The sequence below is a fragment of the Phocoena sinus genome, chromosome 1 (assembly GCF_008692025.1).
Source record: "Phocoena sinus isolate mPhoSin1 chromosome 1, mPhoSin1.pri, whole genome shotgun sequence".
Lineage (NCBI taxonomy): Eukaryota > Metazoa > Chordata > Mammalia > Artiodactyla > Phocoenidae > Phocoena > Phocoena sinus.
The window spans coordinates 118,023,081-118,040,440 of record NC_045763.1 but is presented as its reverse complement, the minus strand read 5'-3'; the positions used below and the strand labels follow the sequence as shown (position 1 = coordinate 118,040,440).

The 17,360-nt window shown below is 45.1% G+C and overlaps 1 protein-coding gene across 4 annotated transcripts; it reads right to left on the bottom strand.

Moving 5' to 3' along the window:
- Window positions 1-519: 519 nt before the first annotated feature.
- Window positions 520-17,099, bottom strand: SLAMF7 (SLAM family member 7). 4 transcript variants are annotated; one of them, XM_032608833.1, is made up of 7 exons: window positions 17,017-17,099; window positions 7,666-7,998; window positions 6,084-6,356; window positions 5,750-5,866; window positions 4,719-4,822; window positions 2,821-2,883; window positions 520-1,993 (listed from the first exon to the last, which is right to left on the bottom strand). In XM_032608833.1, the coding sequence occupies exons 1-7, from the start codon at window positions 17,069-17,071 to the stop codon at window positions 1,919-1,921; spliced, it is 1,020 nt and encodes a 339-aa protein (XP_032464724.1). In that variant the 5' UTR covers window positions 17,072-17,099; the 3' UTR covers window positions 520-1,918. The 4 variants fall into 4 exon arrangements, with proteins under 4 accessions (XP_032464724.1, XP_032464734.1, XP_032464742.1 ...); XM_032608843.1 differs by having other exon boundaries at window positions 520-1,990; XM_032608851.1 differs by lacking the exon at window positions 5,750-5,866.
- Between the last annotated feature and the right edge of the window lie 261 nt (window positions 17,100-17,360).

Here is a 17,360-nt window from a genome sequence, read left to right as displayed (position 1 = left end):
TTCAGGGAGGTTTATTCAGTTTTCCTGGGTATCTCACATGTATATAGGAGGAATACTTGTTATTAAACGTGTTTGTTTTTCTTCTGTTAATCTTTTTATTGTGGGGTCCCAGCCAAGAACCCAGAAGGGCAGAGGAAAATTATTTTTTCTCATCTACATCTGCACGGCTCCACGTGGAGGCCAGCTGGGCCCTCCTCCAGGTTCTTCCAGCTGGGGGACTGCCTCCTACTCACAACCTTTGTTTCGCCTCAAATCAGCCTCAGACTGTTCTGTTGGTCCCCTCCCTTTTAGTTTTTTTCTTGACAGCTTATTAGCTCTTACATTGGCCATTTTATATCTGAAAGTCTTTTTTTGTTTTTTTTGCGGTACGCGGGCCTCTCACTGTTGTGGCCTCTCCCGTTGCGGAGCACAGGCTCCGGACGCGCAGGCTCAGGGGCCATGGCTCACGGGCCCAGCCGCTCCGCGGCATGTGGGATCTTCCCGGACCGGGGCACGAACCCCCGTCCCCTGCATCGGCAGGCGGACTCTCTACCACTGCGCCACCAGGGAAGCCCTATCGGAAGTTTTTTTTTTCTAGATATTTCCTCTCTCTTTCTCTCTCTCATGGTTTAAAACAACAATTTTTAAATTTCTTACTATTCTCTGGATTGCCTAGCTGGTTCTTCTGCTTCACGTGGTATTGGCTGAGGTGTCAAGAATGATGGAATATCCAGAATGGCTTCACTCTCGTGGCTGGCAGCTGGTGCAGGCTGTCGGCTGGAAGCTCAGCTTGGCTGTCAGCCAGTGGACTTGCTCTTCTCCCATGTGGGCCTTTCCGCACAGAGCAGATATTTTCTCCTTTCACAAACTTTAACACACATTTCTTCACTTCATTTCTAATAATTCATATATTTGGACCCACAAAATGGTAGCTGCCCCAGTGGTCCAGCCCACATCACGAATCTAAGCCTAAGTCAGCCTGCACTTATGGGAAACACCTGTCCAGGAACCTAACATCCACTAATCACAATCCTCTAACTCAGCTTTCCCTAGCTCACCACTGAGATGGGCTCCTGCATAGGCCTAAGGCCTGGGTTTCTCCCTTGCAGCACAAAAGTGTAAATGAAGCTGGGGCAGTGGTCAATCACACTTCTGAGTTTTCACTCAGCCAAACTGAGTCTTCTACCTGGCTTCTCTGTCCTTGTGTTCTTTGACTCCCAAGTCCTGTGAATCCACACCTGACCCCCTGGGTGTTGGGAATCAGTGGTCAGGCCTGATGTCACTGCCCACGGAAATAATTCATGAAGGGTCAGTTTCAGGAGAACAGAGAGCACATCTGACGAAAATCACAGTAAGCACAGTGCCAGGCACGTCGTTGATGAGTCAGTAAATAAATCCATTTCTGACTGCTGTCTTCTGCTTCTGCGGGGAACATCAGCTGGCTGCTCCGAAGTTCTTGCCCTCTTGGCAACCAAACCCTTGGTATATTCCTCATCTCCAAACGCTGGAATGGGAGCTGTCATTCAAATGTGTGAAACCGCATTTACATTTCAACAGAGATGCTTCTAAGCCCTTGCTTTGAGTCAGCTGATAAATTCACAATCACATTTCCAGGAGGGATTCTGGATTTGAAGAGATTTCTCAGCAGTGGGTAGGATTAAGAACTCTCTCTCTCTCTTTTTTTTTTTTTTTGGCCTCACCACACTGCTTGTGGGATTTTAGTTCCCCAACCAGGGATTGAACCCCGGACCTCAGCAGTGAAAGCACAGAGTCCTAACCACTGGACCACCAGGAAATTCCCAGATTAGGAACTCTTAAGTCTGTAGGAACCTAAGGGATACTTTATTCTGGAAGGAAGTCAGTGTCCTTCATTCTTCCTTGATGTTTTTGATTAAGTCAGTGGATTCTTTTGACCATTTTCTTTGGAGCACATGGCTGCTTAGTTGACATTCTCATGGGTAAATTTCCTTGGTGTGTCTGGCAACGTGGACAGTGAGTGGGATTTCTCTACCTGCTGGGCAGACATAAAGATGCAGAACACTGAAGAGGAGCAGAACTATGGATCCCCCCAGGAGACCCCACCATCCCAGACACTCTTCATTGCCAAGGGTACCCAACCTAAACCTCTTGTTATGCTTTCTCCCACTGTTTAATCATTTTGACCTTAGAAAAACTACTCCTCAAGCCTAACCCACATTTATCTTGTTGAATGCTTAATGAACTCAACTTTTCTTCTAATGATCTATCCAAACCAACCTTTCCTATTACTAGGCAAAGTGCATTACCCATCTTCATTTTTCTGATGTGGTTGGGAGAGGAGACAGGAAGGCATTCCTGGCTTCTGCCAAGTGTGATCTGTGAAGGAATAAGCTTTAAAAGCTTACTACGTTAGTAGCTTGACTGGGGAGAAGTTGCAAATCACATGTAACATAGCTAGACCATGGAAAAGAAGAGGAACACTCTCCTGCCTCCAGTTTACTAGTGGCTCAGAAACAGGCCGAAGTTGTCTCCCCAGCCATCCCTTTCTCCCAGGCACAGCCTAAGCCATGGAACTTTTCCCAGGCGCTCAGTCAGGATCCTGCTGATTTTCCCTATTGATCCCGCCTGGAACCTCTCTCCTACTCTATTTGTTCCACATTACCCCCATTTTCACTCCTAAAACACAATTCTCTTCTATTCCCCACATACTTGTGTAACCTTAAGCAAAGGGAATGTGTATCCTGGTGCACCTTTTAGTACCAGGGAAAATGAGATCTCTGGGGCCCAAGAAATTCTAGCTAAACTTGAAACAGGAAGAAGGATGGGACAGCTAAGATAAAACTCAGCTCTAAAGCTTCTTACCTTTGGGGGTATTTGCACAGTGGAATAAAGTGTATTCACTGCATTTTCCTCTGGTACAGTGCTCTGTTAAAAAACAAAAAACAAACAAAAGAAATCATCGCCAACCCCCTGGGTCACATAGACAAGGCCAAAGAGACATCCAGAATCCAGAGAAGGGAAAACAGAGGTGGGAGGAGATGGTGAGAGAGAAGAGAGGGTTCTAGAGCCTGAATGGGGGAGTGGGAAGTGCTCTTGTCAGTGACTGCTATTGTAATTATTAATGACTTTTTTCAAGAAGCAATTGCAGGCTTCCCTTGTAGCACAGTGGTTAAGAATCTATCTGCCAATGCAGGGGACGTGGGTTCGAGCCCTGGTCTGGGAAGATCCCACATGCCACGGAGCAACTAAGCCCATGCACCACAACTACTGAGCCTGTGCTCTGGATCCCGCAAGCTGCAACTACTGAAGCCCATGTGCCTAGAACCCGTGCTCCACAACAAGTGACGCCACTGCAACGAGAAGACTGTGAACCGCAACGAAGAGTAGCCCCTGCTCACCACAACTAGAGAAAGCTCGTGCACAGCAACAAGGACCCAATGCAGCCAAAAATAAATAAAATTAAAAAAAGAAGAAATTGCATTATTTTAAAACTGTATCTTGTTTAAACTGTATCTCGTTTAAATTACTTAATAAAAAATTACTTAATAAATATATAAGATATATAAGTCCCATGAGCTATGAGCCTCCTAAGGTGATTAAAGGATAATTTGAAATCATATTGTCAATGTTGGAAATAAACTTTTCCATCAGTCAAAAGAGCTTATGGGGCAAATCAGAAACGATGACTAAAGGGACAAAACAAAACAAAACAATGACAGCAATAACAAAAGCTCCTTCCAGGCTGGAGAAAAATATCCTGGGTCAGTGAAGTTTATTCCTGAACATCTAGGACAGTCTTGTGGTCTCCAGGGAATGTGTCTTGAGCAGGGGAAGAGGGAGGATGGTGACAAAGTGATCGAGTTTGACAGAAGCCGGGCTGAGTGAAGCACAAAGAGGTCACCCCTGTGAGGAAGGAAGGAGCTCTCAGGACACCAACAACTTCGAAGAGGAAACATAATATCTCCTCTTGGAAAAGTTGTGGATAAGTGTAAGAAGATGCATCCTGATCAGGAGACACTGAAGGCTGGAGTAAAACTAAGATTTTTGAAGCTCCAAAGTGCTTTTATTTCTTCATTAAGTGGGCCAATGTGGAAAGGGCACTATGAACCCTAAGGAGCAAGCCTAGCCTCGGCTGCAATGATTTTTGCCAGTGGACCTTTTGAAGCTGTCTACCTAGTTCTTGTCTACAAATTGTCTCTTGTTATTTGCATTTCTTTAAACCTCAGTCTTGGGATTTTCTTTTCAAAGAGTTTTCTTTGAATTAACCTTGTGTTTGTTCACTGCAGCTTGGCGACCTGCACTTGGGAAGCCTTGAGTGAGGGCCCAGAGCCACCATGGACCCTCTGAGCCCCCTCCTGATGCTTCCTTGAGTTGCCTCAGAGGAAATGGCATCTCTAAAGCCAGTTTTCTGATACCATAACTCAAACATCATATCAAAGTCACATTTCTGTACCCGCCATCCTATGCAAAAGGAATTGGGTCTGTTGAGTGGCCATTTTGAACAGTGGAGGGGAAGGAGTGATTCCGTAGATCACAGTGTGAGCGTTACTGGCTAGGTCAGAGCCAGATGCCCCAGGGGCCACCAGTTCCTGCACAAGAGAGAATCCATGAAGACTTGGGGGAGACACAGGTACATTGGGTTTAAAGGGTTATACATTTTCATTTCCCATGTTGCCCAAATCCATGGAAAAATCTCAAGTAAAACAAGGAGGGCCTCAGAGAGGAGAATCAGGCCCCAGGAAAGACGGGAAAGAACTCACATTTAAGTAAGAGATTGTGTCATACTCCGAGGTCTCTCCAAAAGTGGGGGAGTAGTTAAGAGTTTCTGGATGAAGGTTCAGTCCCTTCTTCTCTTCAATGGACTCTGAAACCAAGTTGGGAGAGAATCAGAGCTGGCTCCTCCTTCCCCTGGCCACCCCCATTGGCCCACCATCTGGATGACCCACTTAGGGTGACCAACCATCCTGATTTCCCTGTAACTGAAGGGTTTTCCAGGACATGAGACTTTCAGTGCTAAACCCAGGAACCCCAAGATGAACTGGTCACCCTCGTCACTTCACTTCCCAATTTCTGGACAAAGCCAGCCAAAAGAGGAAGCAGAGGAGATCAGAAATGCTTTTACAGTGTTTACAGGAGGGAGAGAATATCTCAAAGTTTGCAGTTCATACCCAACCAATGCTTAGGTCCCTCCCCAATACCCTGAGTGGACAGTATCAGTGGGAACCCGAGAAGACAAATCAGCAGGGTTTAGGGACACAGAGCATGGGGTACAGCCTGGAGAAAGACAGAGAAAGGCTTCTCCAGGAGTAATGTATCTAGACTGAGGTGGGGAGTAGAGAGAAGTCTCTGGAGTTGATCCAATGGAGAGAACTGGGATGGATTGGGGGCTCTGACAGGGATGGGCTGAACGGACGGTGCTGGTTTGTGGACCTCAGAGTTGAAGGCCATGGCCTCCCAGTCAGGGGAGCAGAGTCAACAGTGTGTGACCTGTGTCAGCAGGAGGGATACACTAGTAAGTCCCTCTGAGGGGAAGGAGAAGGGCAGGCACTGGAGAAGGAACTAGGAGAACCTTTGTCTTAGGAGAGAAGTTAAGGGCTCAGGTATTCTCTCCACTCCAGAATTAAGGAGTACAGATGGCTGGTGCTGTCCTTTAGGACAGAGATGATGGCTTCTTCATTTCTGCATCCTTAGTGCCTAACACCAAGCTTGGCACACAGTCCAACATACTGTTGAATGAGTGAAGGAGAAAATGCATGATTGAGGGTGAAGACAAAAATAGTTCATGCTCTACCTTTTCTTCTTTCTCTTCGTATGATCAAAATAATTAGCACCAGTGCAATGAAACAGAGCAGGGTGAGTGACAACAGGAGTTTGAGGATCACAGTGGTAGCCAGGCCACCAGCAGCACCTTTAAAGAGAGAATGGGTGGAGGCACAGGGCAGGGAGAAGAGTCAGCTAGGGAAAATGACCCAACTTTTGGAGCAATTGCAACCTTCCTCCCAGTCTGATGACTTCCCCAGGGCTTCCAGTTTTCACAAAGGGCTTGTTCCCATGGGGGACCAGGAGCTGAAGAAGATATAGGTCCTAAGACCAGGGGCTCCTAGAGAAAGAGGAGAGACAGTCACCTTCACAGAGCTTCCAGGCAAAGATGGGGTTTGAGGAGTTGCTGCTGATGGGGTTTCTGGCCATGCAAATGAAGGTCATATCCCTTTTCTCCTGCCTCCAGGATATGGGGAGGGTGGAGCCACTATGGGACTCATTGGTTGCCTGTCCCAGGGACTTCCAGCTGTAAGTTACATCCTCTCCTCCCTGTTCCATGGAACATGTCAGATTGGTTACACATGTGCCATTCTTATTGTTCTGCAGACCTATGATGACTTTGGGCTTTGACAGGTGCTCTGTAAAAGAGAAATAGACAACCAAGTGTGGAAACTATGCCCATAGCCCTCATTTTTTCTGCATTATTCTTGTAAACCTTGGACCTGAATCTCCCTGGTGTGCTACAGAGTGGAGAGGAAGTAGCAATTCAGAGCAGAATTCTCATTCTTATCTGGGGAAGAGAACTATCTAGGTCAGATTGCCCACAGCCATAAAACAACAACAGTAGTAATAGAAATAATTACAATGCAACAAGAATGAGCTGCCATTTATGGTAAGCATTGTGGTAAGCACTATGGTAAGCATATGGTAGGCACTGCGTTCAAAGCATTTTAGATGTTCATTAGTTTTATCTTTTTTGGAGGCTCCCTATTCCCCTGTCCTCAGGCTTCCTTGAAGAGACTCACTTTACTCTCTAGGAGAGAACAAAGGTATTGGAGCAACACTTCTGGTTCCCCTCTCTACCTTGTGCTCACTCTTTCAGAGGATGAGCAATTGTTTCGTTGCTGAGATGGTGAGTCTGACATCCCTCATCTACATTTCTCTATTTACATGTTTGGGCTGTTATGATTGCTGTTTAAATGTGGTTTGCCCTCCCGCCTCCCCCCACCCCTGCTAGTTTGCCTGCAGAATGCATGTCTTCCATTCTTTTCAACTATATCTATATGGAGGACACACCTGGATCAAGGTGCATGGTCTACCTCCTACATGCAAACCTGCAGGCCCATCTCCTGGTGTCCCTGATATTGCAGCTCAGTGAGAAAGGCAGCTATTCTTTTAGCTGGTTGAGTAATTGTTTCATAAGTTCATTTTCCCTGAATAGGCACCAAAGTCTAGACTTGGGGGAAAGTATTTTTATTATCCAGCTTTACCAGAAAAAATACAGCTGATATTTTTATCTTCCTTTCTGATTCTTGTGTCTATTTCTCATTTGGTTAGAATCTTCACGGGAAGAGGTGTGACGATAGTTATACCTGATAATCTTTCTAAGATAGGTAGCACTTTACTCCCCATTACAGATATGGAAACTAAGTTTCAAAGAGATCAAGTAACTTGTCTAAGGCCATGTAACTAGTAAGTAGAGAAGCCAACGTTTGACCTGCGTGATTATCACTTCTCATAAAGCCTATCTGCTGCGCCACAATCTTTCTTACTGAATATCTAAGAGGGGACTTCAAGGGTTGGCTATATCTACTTCATCCATGCATGAGTTCCCTCTTCCACTTTACTGCCAAGGGTTTATCCAGTCGTTGTCTGAACAGCTCCAATATCAGGGAGTTCACCATTTTAAGAAGGCAGTCATCCACCTTTGGAACTGGTTCTGCTCACCATAGACACGCAGCTCATACTCCTGGGTTAGGGGATCCTGGAGGCTTGAGCTGTGTATCTCCACACGGTAGACACCTGAGTCATTCTTCTTCAGTTTGCTGAGCTTCAGGGAGTAGCCTTCATGTGGGAAATTCACCCTTTCCTTGTTACGATGTCGGGTCACTATGATAAGGGCTTTTTTGTCTGCCAACTTTGGCTGTATGGTGACGAGAGTGGTTGTGTTGAAGACCCAGATAATGCTGTCAATTGGATCTACTGAGAGATTCAGTGGGAAATTCACAGACCCACCAAGGGCACCAACTAGCTTCTTCAGTACTGCAGAGGCTGCTGGCCCTGCAGAAACAGAGAACCATAAAATAAACCTGAGTTCCTGACCTTGCCACCAATTACTCACTCCCTTTGGGTCCTGGAAAGGTCCCAAGAAACCCTCTCAGTCTAACCCAACCAGTCCTGGTAAACCCTTTGGAACCTCAATCACACAAAGGCACTGAGGCCAGAACTCTCTGCCTGAAAGGGGTGACTACAGGCAAACCCACCCCATTCCCAGAGATCTCTGGCTGAAAAGACCAAGCTCTGAGGTAGACCATGAGGTCGGCTGCATCCTTGACAAGTTCCTGTGGGGTGATAAGTGGGGAGGTTACTGTCCAAGCTCCATTTAGGACTCCCAGATTGCTCCTGGGAGAGCTGATTTTGTTGCAGATGAGGAAGGTAACAGTCTATCTGACCTGGGACAGAGGTTCTTAAGCACAAACCAGGGCACTGGGAGGCAAGCTGTAAGTCTTTAAAGATAGTGATAGCTTAGAAGTTTGAGGATGATTTATCTTTCTATTTTATGGTGGATGGGAGTGAATTCAAGCTCATCCCCAAATGAGGTTCTCATCCACTTGAATTCCAATATCCTTCCTTGAGTGGAAAGGAAAAGGGTGAGTGACTGGGAGCTCTGGAATATGCCCAGGCTACCTTGTGATGTTTAACCTGAACTATCAGGAATTGTAGTAGGGATTTACTGCTCCCTGCCTCCCAAATTTCTGTTTCAGTGCAATCTTAATTCACCTCAGAAAGTATGACTTGCAAACAACCATCACTGATTTTGTGGCTCCAGGTGAAAAACAGTTAAGAATGGCTGCTGAAAAAGCTTCCAGAAGTGGTCAGCTGAGCAGCAACCTAATAAATAGCCCATGGGCCAAACCTGGCCTGCCCCCTGTTTTTGAAAATAAAGTTTTATTGGAACACAGCCATGTTCTTTCCTTTGCACATTGTCTATGGTTGCTTTTCCACTACAAAGCCTGAGTTGGATAGTTGTGACAGAGATCATACTGTCTGCAAAGCTTAAAATTTTACTATTTGGCCCTTTACAGCAAAAGTTTGTTAACTGAATTTGATTAAAAAAACAAAAACAAACCTGAGATTCAAAAAAAGTAAGTAACTTTTCCAAGGGCACAAAGCTAGCAGGTGATAATTTGAGGATTTAACCCAATGTCACTCCAGCCCTGGAGTCTGGACTCTTTCCACTATGGCTCAGTTTGAAGATCCCTTGGCATTTGTACCAGCTCCAGCCCTTTCCATTAGTCCCCTTCTTCAGTTCCCTCAAGGACTCAGGTGTCAACTCTGAAGCCCTGGGGTCTCATGGAAGCCCGATTTACCATTCAAGTCCTTTGGTGACCTTCCTTCAAGTACAAGCTGCTCTACCAGTGCCCCCAGAGTAAGGGAATCTGGTGCTACCAAATGTTGACCTAGCCCCTTGATAACAGGTCTTGGACCTTGACCAAATTTTTTGCTAAATTTATCTCTACAAGTACTTGTTTCTCTTCCTGAGTAAATGTCTTTTAGGAGCTGATTCCTGTTTTCAAACAGTTTTCCCCTATAATTTATATATATGCATATATACTTTGGATCACTCAAGCCTTTATCAAATCATCCTGTTAAGTAAGCTGATTTTCCAAAAAACTACCCTCCCTGCTACTCTAATACTAAGGGAGGATGGTTTTTCATTACTCTCTCTTTGATCATCTCATGGGGTGTCAAAATATTTCCAGTAAATGTTATAGACAAAATCAGTTTTATTTGAAATTTTGATTTATCAATTAATGTATTCATTCTCTTACTTCAACCATGAGATGTAAGGGGTGAATATTTTGCAGTCAAATAAAGATTGGATATCACTTGCACCCAAGTAGGTTCAATTCTTGGATGAGGGCACCTTTGAGTATTTTAATTTTCATGTGAGGTTTGGGGGACATGTATATGTCAAGGAGGTGACAAAATTGAAAGGATGTGGTTTTAGTGTTTTAGCATGTGTGCATGCACTTAAGCCATGAATAATTAATTGTTCTTTTTACATCTTTATATACATGGTGCTATCTTCCTAGGGTACATTTTAAGAAATGTTAATTGTGTGGAGATATAAGAAAATATCTCCAAATTCATTGTTCCTTGTTAGAATGAAATTGGAGGACAATACAGTGCAAATTGCCAACATGAACCTAGGTGGAAGATATTGGTCTATCTTTATTGTATCTTCAGGGTGAGGAGAAGAGTCGTAAAAGAAGAAAGTAGTTCCATGCCTTTCCCTAAATGTGAGCTCAGACGTTAGGGGCCTGGGTTGGTTAAGTCCTAACCAGTTTTGTTTCCTCTTCCCAGTTGACTGTGAAAGGGGGTCCAGAAACAAGACACTTCTCTTCTCAGCTTCTAAGACTGAACTGAAGCTCCCCTTTCTCTGATGGCTTCTCCACCTGTGATGTGTGACCCTATAGGGTTTTACCATGTCTAGGTAAGTCATGCTCTGCTCATTCAGTCATTCCTTCCTTTAACTAAAATTTGTTGGCACTGTTTAGGAGCTGAGGGTATAACTGGGGAGCAAGATAGTCATGATCCTTGCACTCATGGAATTGGGAGAGAGTCATTAAATGAGTAACAACATGTGCTGTGAAAGGGGAAATGACAGTACTTAGGGAACACACGATGGGGGTGGGGGATGTAACATGACCTGTGTGATCAGAAGGCCCTAGAGAATGAGTAGCTACTAACACCTATCTACAATGCCAGGGAGGATTGGGCCCCATGAGACTCATCTACCCTCCCACCTGGATCAACGTGGTGAATGTTGTAACTTGCCTCCTCTGCATTCATTTCAGTCCTTCCTCATTTTGTAGCAGCCATATGGTTTGGGTAACTCAACTCAAGTGGTAGCCTTCCTCTGCATAGTAATTAGTTCAGGGGTATCACATGTCCCAGGTTGATTGTATCTGATTGTATCTGAGATACAATCTGAGATTGTAACAGGGCTTTTGTTCCTAGGCCAGCAATAGTTGATGCTGTGGGAAGATATGAAGCCTTGGACTGCCACCCACTTACTACCACCAGACAAGCAGCCAGGGCTCCTTCCTCAGCTTATCCCCAGTTTACGTCCTAACTCACGCTTTTATTGGTGCTTTATCCTTTTCTCTGTCCATCTAAGTCTTATTTAAGACCCGTAAATCCTAGTTCAAAGCCCTTCCCTGAGGAAGTCTTCAACACTTTCTCACACCTACCCCCTGAAATTCCACCATGAATGTCACTTCATTTTCTACTTGAAATTCCCCATGAGGAGCTATTCCCATGGGTGGTGGCTGGACATACCATTTTGCTGTGAGTTAGCGGATCACTGATCTACAGGCATTAGGTTCCAGATCACCTGGTGATGGGGTCTGGAGTCTCATCCAGGGACATGTGGAGATGGTCTCTTCTCACAGGCAACATGCAGCAGTGTAAAAAAGTTAGAGGTCTGGCCTAAATGGGGGTCAGGAGACCTGGGTTCCATTCTGGTTCCACCGTAATAATAACTCCAGCAATGAATACTTGGTTTAATGGGTATTCCCGTTCTTGATCCTCAAGTCAACTCTACGTGATAAAGGTTAAGCTGCACTTTATAGATGAAGACATTGGGGGTCCAAGATGCTGAGTGACTTTCCCAAGGCCCCAAACTGGAAAGTGGCAGAAGTGACATGAGAAGCTAGTTCGTTTCCCCATCTCCTCTAGAGGCCTGCATTCTTTCCACTGCTACCTCCCACTACCACTTTGAATTTCAGCTTATCCCCAGTTTACATCCTAAACGTAAATTTGAATTTCAGTGTTCTTATCTCTCATAGGAGGAAAAGAATAATCTTTATTCACCAAGATTTAGGGAAGGATGAAGGGTGAATACAGATGTGAAAACACTTTGAGAAGTACAGAGCAGTCTGAGACATGGTGGGAGGCAAGAGGAAACGACAGGCAGTAGTGTTATGGGACAGGCTTTGAGAAAGCTTCCCACTTTTTGGTCTCATTTCTGCAAGAAAGGCTAAAAGTGAGATTTCCCAAAACTTCTTTGGATGGCTTCTCAGTAAGGTAAGCTTCTTAGAAGGTGGTCTGGACACTAACGCCTATACATCAGTCACTGGCTAATTCACAGCAAAAGAGTAAGTCCAATCACCACGCAGGGAGATAATTCCTACAGCAAGCATCCCCACCAACCTACTTTTGGAGGTTGAGGAAGCTGGGGCAGGAAACCCTCTGCTTTCTGCCCTGGCCAAGTCTCAGGTATTTTTGGCACCAGAAGATTCAGCCCTAAGATGCTTTTCATAACAAGAACGGACAACAGCTCCTCCCTTTTGCCACCTGCCTTTCCTTTTGGCTGTCACCTCCTCCCCTTAACCTGTTCCCCCAAGGCTCATGTGTTGAGTGGAGGGAAGGAGCCAAATTAGGAGGAAGGGGCACCATCAGTACAGCCAGAATCAAGGAATGGTGACCTAGGAGGAAGACCTCGGCATAGCGGAGTGTGTAAAGCCCACCTCCTGCTTGCCAGCCCGGTCCCCGAGCACCTCTTCCAGTACTGGGTACCTCTATCAGAATGCACCACCGTGTCATGCCACCCTCACCATGGAAACCAAGGATCAAAGCATCTCAAAGCTAGGAGGAATTTTAGGGACTACTTAGTCCAATCCCATTTTATAGATGAAGAGTCTGGTGCTCTGAAGGTTATAGTGATGTGTGCCAAGTGAGTGGAAGGCCAGGATTAGTAACAAGGACTCCTAAGGCAGGGTTTCCCAAGCTGTGCCCCCGCTACCTTTGAGGTCTGTGGCAGTGCCTCAGTGTATTTCTTGGGAGCTTAGATGGAGGTCAAGGGGGTAGGGGATGGGGTGGAGGCTATGGAACTACCCCCCGCCATCAGGGAGGCTTCAATTCTATGCATCAGAGTTTCTGTGTAAGTTTTCTTTTTATAAAAGGAAACCACTGCTTAAAAAAGAAAAAAACGACTTTGGAAACTACTGTTCTTTACCCAACTTCCCCTTAATTAATGTACTTGGAAAGGGCATTTACAATCAGTACCATGTAAGATGTACATGGAACAGAGGCTGACAAGCCTCCCAATTCACCAGCCACCTTTGCCAACACTCCAGTTCTAACCTGCAACATTCATATTCAAGTTCCCTACTGTTCTGCCCCTCACTCATCTCCGAAACGTTCCTCTTGTTTGTCTCTTCTGGTCTTTTTCAACACCTCCCCAATACCTCCTCACCCACTTTTTCTGATTTCCTTTTATAAACTGTCTCCTCAACCCTACTGTATCCTATAATCATCATAAAATTGTGCCCATTTTCCAGATGAGAATACTGAGGCTGCAAGAGTTGTTCCTTGGTCCCTCTGAATTTGGCCAGGGTGACTTTTGTTTGGTGCATTCACATCCTGGAAATGGAGTTCCCTACTCTTCTTGGGCATTTCCACTGCCTACCTTGGCCTCATGTACCTGGAGAGGGAAGGAATCTCTGGGGCAGATTCATCTCAAATACACATTCATTGAGCACTATTTCTGAGGGTACAATATTAGGCCATTAGTTTGGTGTGATGAAATGAGCACTAGGTTTGGAAACTCAGTTTCTGTTCTACCTCCTAATAGCTGTGTAATCTTGCCTAAGACACTTGACCTCTCAGAGCCTAAGTTTTGGGGATAATAATATCTATCTTGTAGATTTGTGAGGAGATTGTATGAAAAATGCCTTGGATGTAATAGGAGCTTAATAAATGGTGATTATTATTGTATTGTTTTGCATTTGATATCTTATTTAAAACATGACAATAATTTGCAAGTTAAGTTTCATTTTCTCTTACATACTTGTAAAGACCGAGGTTCAGAGGCTAAGAAACTTATCCACAATAATATAGCTACTAAGTCAAGCCCAGGAGTTCTTCTCCAGGGCCAGCACTGCTTTCACAGTCCTGCCCACTGGAGGCTCTATGACAATCTCAGATTATTCTTTGAATCACGGAAGGTATAGCACGCAGGCTGCCACAGCCTCCTGGAGCAGGGCGCACACTTGCAACTTGCACCCTGCTGCCCCAGGTCATGTTTCAGGTGGGCACCTGGGTTTTGAAAAGTCCAGCCATGTCCTCCCCCATTTCACCATCCCCAAGTTCCCCTTCTGATCACCATTTCCGTTCAAGGAGTGATTTTTAAAGTAAGGGTCAGTTCCAGGACCAGGTGCTTCCTAAAAATGCAAACTTTTAACGAACTCACAGAGGGTGAGAGTCTGTTGATGCTGAACAGTTCAAGACACCAGGTGGCGGGGAGGAGAGGATAGTGAGGCCTGACTTACTACATGGGCTTGGGCAGTTCTCTTCTGGCAGGCCTGGGGCACACATAAATGAACCAGCCACACTAAATCCTCAGAGGGAGACCTCATGGTGGTTCTCCATGAGTTTGATGACCAGAGAGATATTCCTAACTTATGGGGTTCCTGGTCCTTCCTGAGAGCCCTGAAGATAGTAACATCTTGAAAATCTAGAATACCTGTGACAGGCATAGAAAAGTCCTCAGTCCTTCATGGCATTAAATATAAAATGCCTACCTATGAGTTGGTTTTCTAAGTAGAGACTGATTGGGTTACTTGGGTTAAGAGAGAAAATTCAAATGTTCTCTGCCATCAGTATGATTGTTAAATGCATAATAATTTAAAATATTTTTCTAAATAATACATATTTATATTTACATAAATATAAAACATAGAAGTATATGTATAAATGTTATAAATATATTTGAATTAAAATATTTAAAATATATATTTCTAAGTAAATAAATATACACCTGTACCATCTCATTTTGTTCTTAAAATTACCCTCAAAATGAAGGAAGGCTGAGGTCCGAGGAAGATGACATTCTTCATCTATTTCATGGCAGAATCCAGATAAGGACACAGGTTTTTCTGATACCCAACACCACTTCTTTCAGCCCTTTGTTCCCTGGGACAGTCAGAAGGGCAGTCAACGCCCAAAGTCATTCCTTCTCCTCTCCCTCCAGTCTCTTCCTACCCTCTGTGAGTCAGAGACCACAGGATGTAAAAGCTTTTGCACAGGGCTTCCCTGGTGGCGCAGTGGTTGAGGGTCCGCCTGCCGATGCGGGGGACACGGGTTCGTGCCCCGGTCCGGGGGGATCCCACATGCTGCGAAGCGGCTGGGCCCGTGAGCCATGGCCGCTGAGCCTGGCGTCCGGGGCCTGTTCTCCGCAACGGGAGAGGCCACAACAGTGAGAGGCCCGCGTACCGCAAAAAAAAAAAAAAAAAAAAAAAAAAAAAAGCTTTTGCACAGCAAAGGAAACCATAAACAAGATCAAAATACAACCCTCAGAATGGGAGAAAATATTTGCAAATGAAGCAACTGACAAAGGATTAATCTCCAAAATTTACAAGCAGTTCATGCAGCTCAATAACAAAAAAACAAACAACTCAATCCAAAAATGGGCAGAAGACCTAAATAGATATTTCTCCAAAGCAGATATACAGATTGCCAACAAACACATGAAAGAATCCTCAACATCATTAATCATTAGAGAAATGCAAATCAAAACTACTATGAGATATCATCTCACACCAGTCAGAATGGCCATCATCAAAAACTCTAGAAACAATAAATGCTGGAGAGGGTGTGGAGAAAAGGGAACACTCTTGCACTGCTGGTGGGAATGTGAATTGGTACAGCCACTATGGAGAACAGTATGGAGGTTCCTTAAAAAGCTACAAATAGAACTACCATATGACCCAGCAATCCCACTACTGGGCATATACCCTGAGAAAACCATAATTCAAAAAGAGTCAGGCTTCCCTGGTGGCGCAGTGGTTGAGAGTCCGCCTGCCGATGCAGGGGACTCGGGTTTGTGCCCCGGTCTGGGAGGATCCCACGTGCCGCGGAGCGGCTGGGCCCGTGAGCCATGGCCGCTGAGCCTGCGCGTCCGGAGCCTGTGCTCCGCAAGCGGGAGAGGCCACGGCAGTGAGAGGCCCGCGTACCGCAAAAAAAAAAAAAAAACCATAAGTTACGTATGTTTAATGTAATGCCTTGAGCAGCCATTTAAAAATCTATTCAGGGCTTCCCTGGTGGCGCAGTGGTTGAGGGTCTGCCTGCCGATGCAGGGGACGCGGGTTCGTGCCCCGGTCCGGGGGGATCCCGCATGCCGCGGAGCGGCTGGGCCCGTGAGCCATGGCCGCTGAGCCTGCGCGTCTGGAGCCTGTGCTCCGCGGCGGGAGAGGCCACGGCAGTGAGAGGCCCGCGTACCGCAAAAAAAAAAAAAAAAAAAAAAGAGTCATGTACCAAAATGTTCATTGCAGCTCTATTTACAATAGCCAGGAGATGGAAGCAACCTAAGTGTCCATCATCAGATGACTGGATAAAGAAGATGTGGTACATATATACAATGGAATATTACTCAGCCATAAAAAGAAACAAAATAGTTATTTGTAGTGAGGTGGATGGACCTAGAGTCTGTCATACAGAGTGAAGTAAGTCAGAAAGAGAGAAACAAATACCATATGCTAACACATATATATGGAATCTAAGAAGGAAAAAAAAGGTCATGAAGAACCTATAGGTAAGATGGGAATAAAGACACAGACCTACTAGAGAATGGACTTGAGGATATGGGGAGGGGGAAGGGTAAGCTGTGACAAAGTGAGAGAGTGGCATGGACATATATACACTACCAAACGTAAAATAGATAGCTAGAGGGAAGCAGCCGCATAGCACAGGGAGATCATCTCAGTGCTTTGTGACAACCTAGAGGGGTGGGATATGGAGGGTGGGAGGGAGGGAGACGCAAGAGGGAAGAGATATGGGAACATATGTATATGTATAACTGATTCACTTTGTTAATAAAGTAGAAACTAACATACCATTGTAAAGCAATTATACTCGAATAAAGATTTTTTTTTTTTTTTTAAAAAGCAATATTAGATGAGGGAGCAGAGCCTCCTAAGTTGAGCCAGAGGCCCAGAGTGGAGCCAGAAGCCTGGAGCTACAAGCAGGATGGGGTAGGCAGTCCAGAAAACAGGAAGATCTTGCTGGACTCACCTGTGAGCTGGCAGAGGAGAAAGATGAAGGTGAAGCATGCCGTGGAAGAAAGCATATTGCTCTTTGGATGTCAGTCACTAAAATGAACCCACTTCCCTTTTGTAGTCACCCTCTTATATCTTTTCCCCTGCTGGGATTTTAAGTAGGTGGGGTCATGAGATTGAGAATGAGTCATCTCAATTTTCTCCATATGGCCAGCATTTTCTGTTACACATGTTACCTTTCAGAGATTCATAATAGAGAACCTGGAAGGAAATAAAAGGTTATACAGAGAAAAAAGGGTGGCACTGGGGATAATAATAATATCTTTTGAGCTTTGCTAAGTACCAGGAGTACCTGCATTC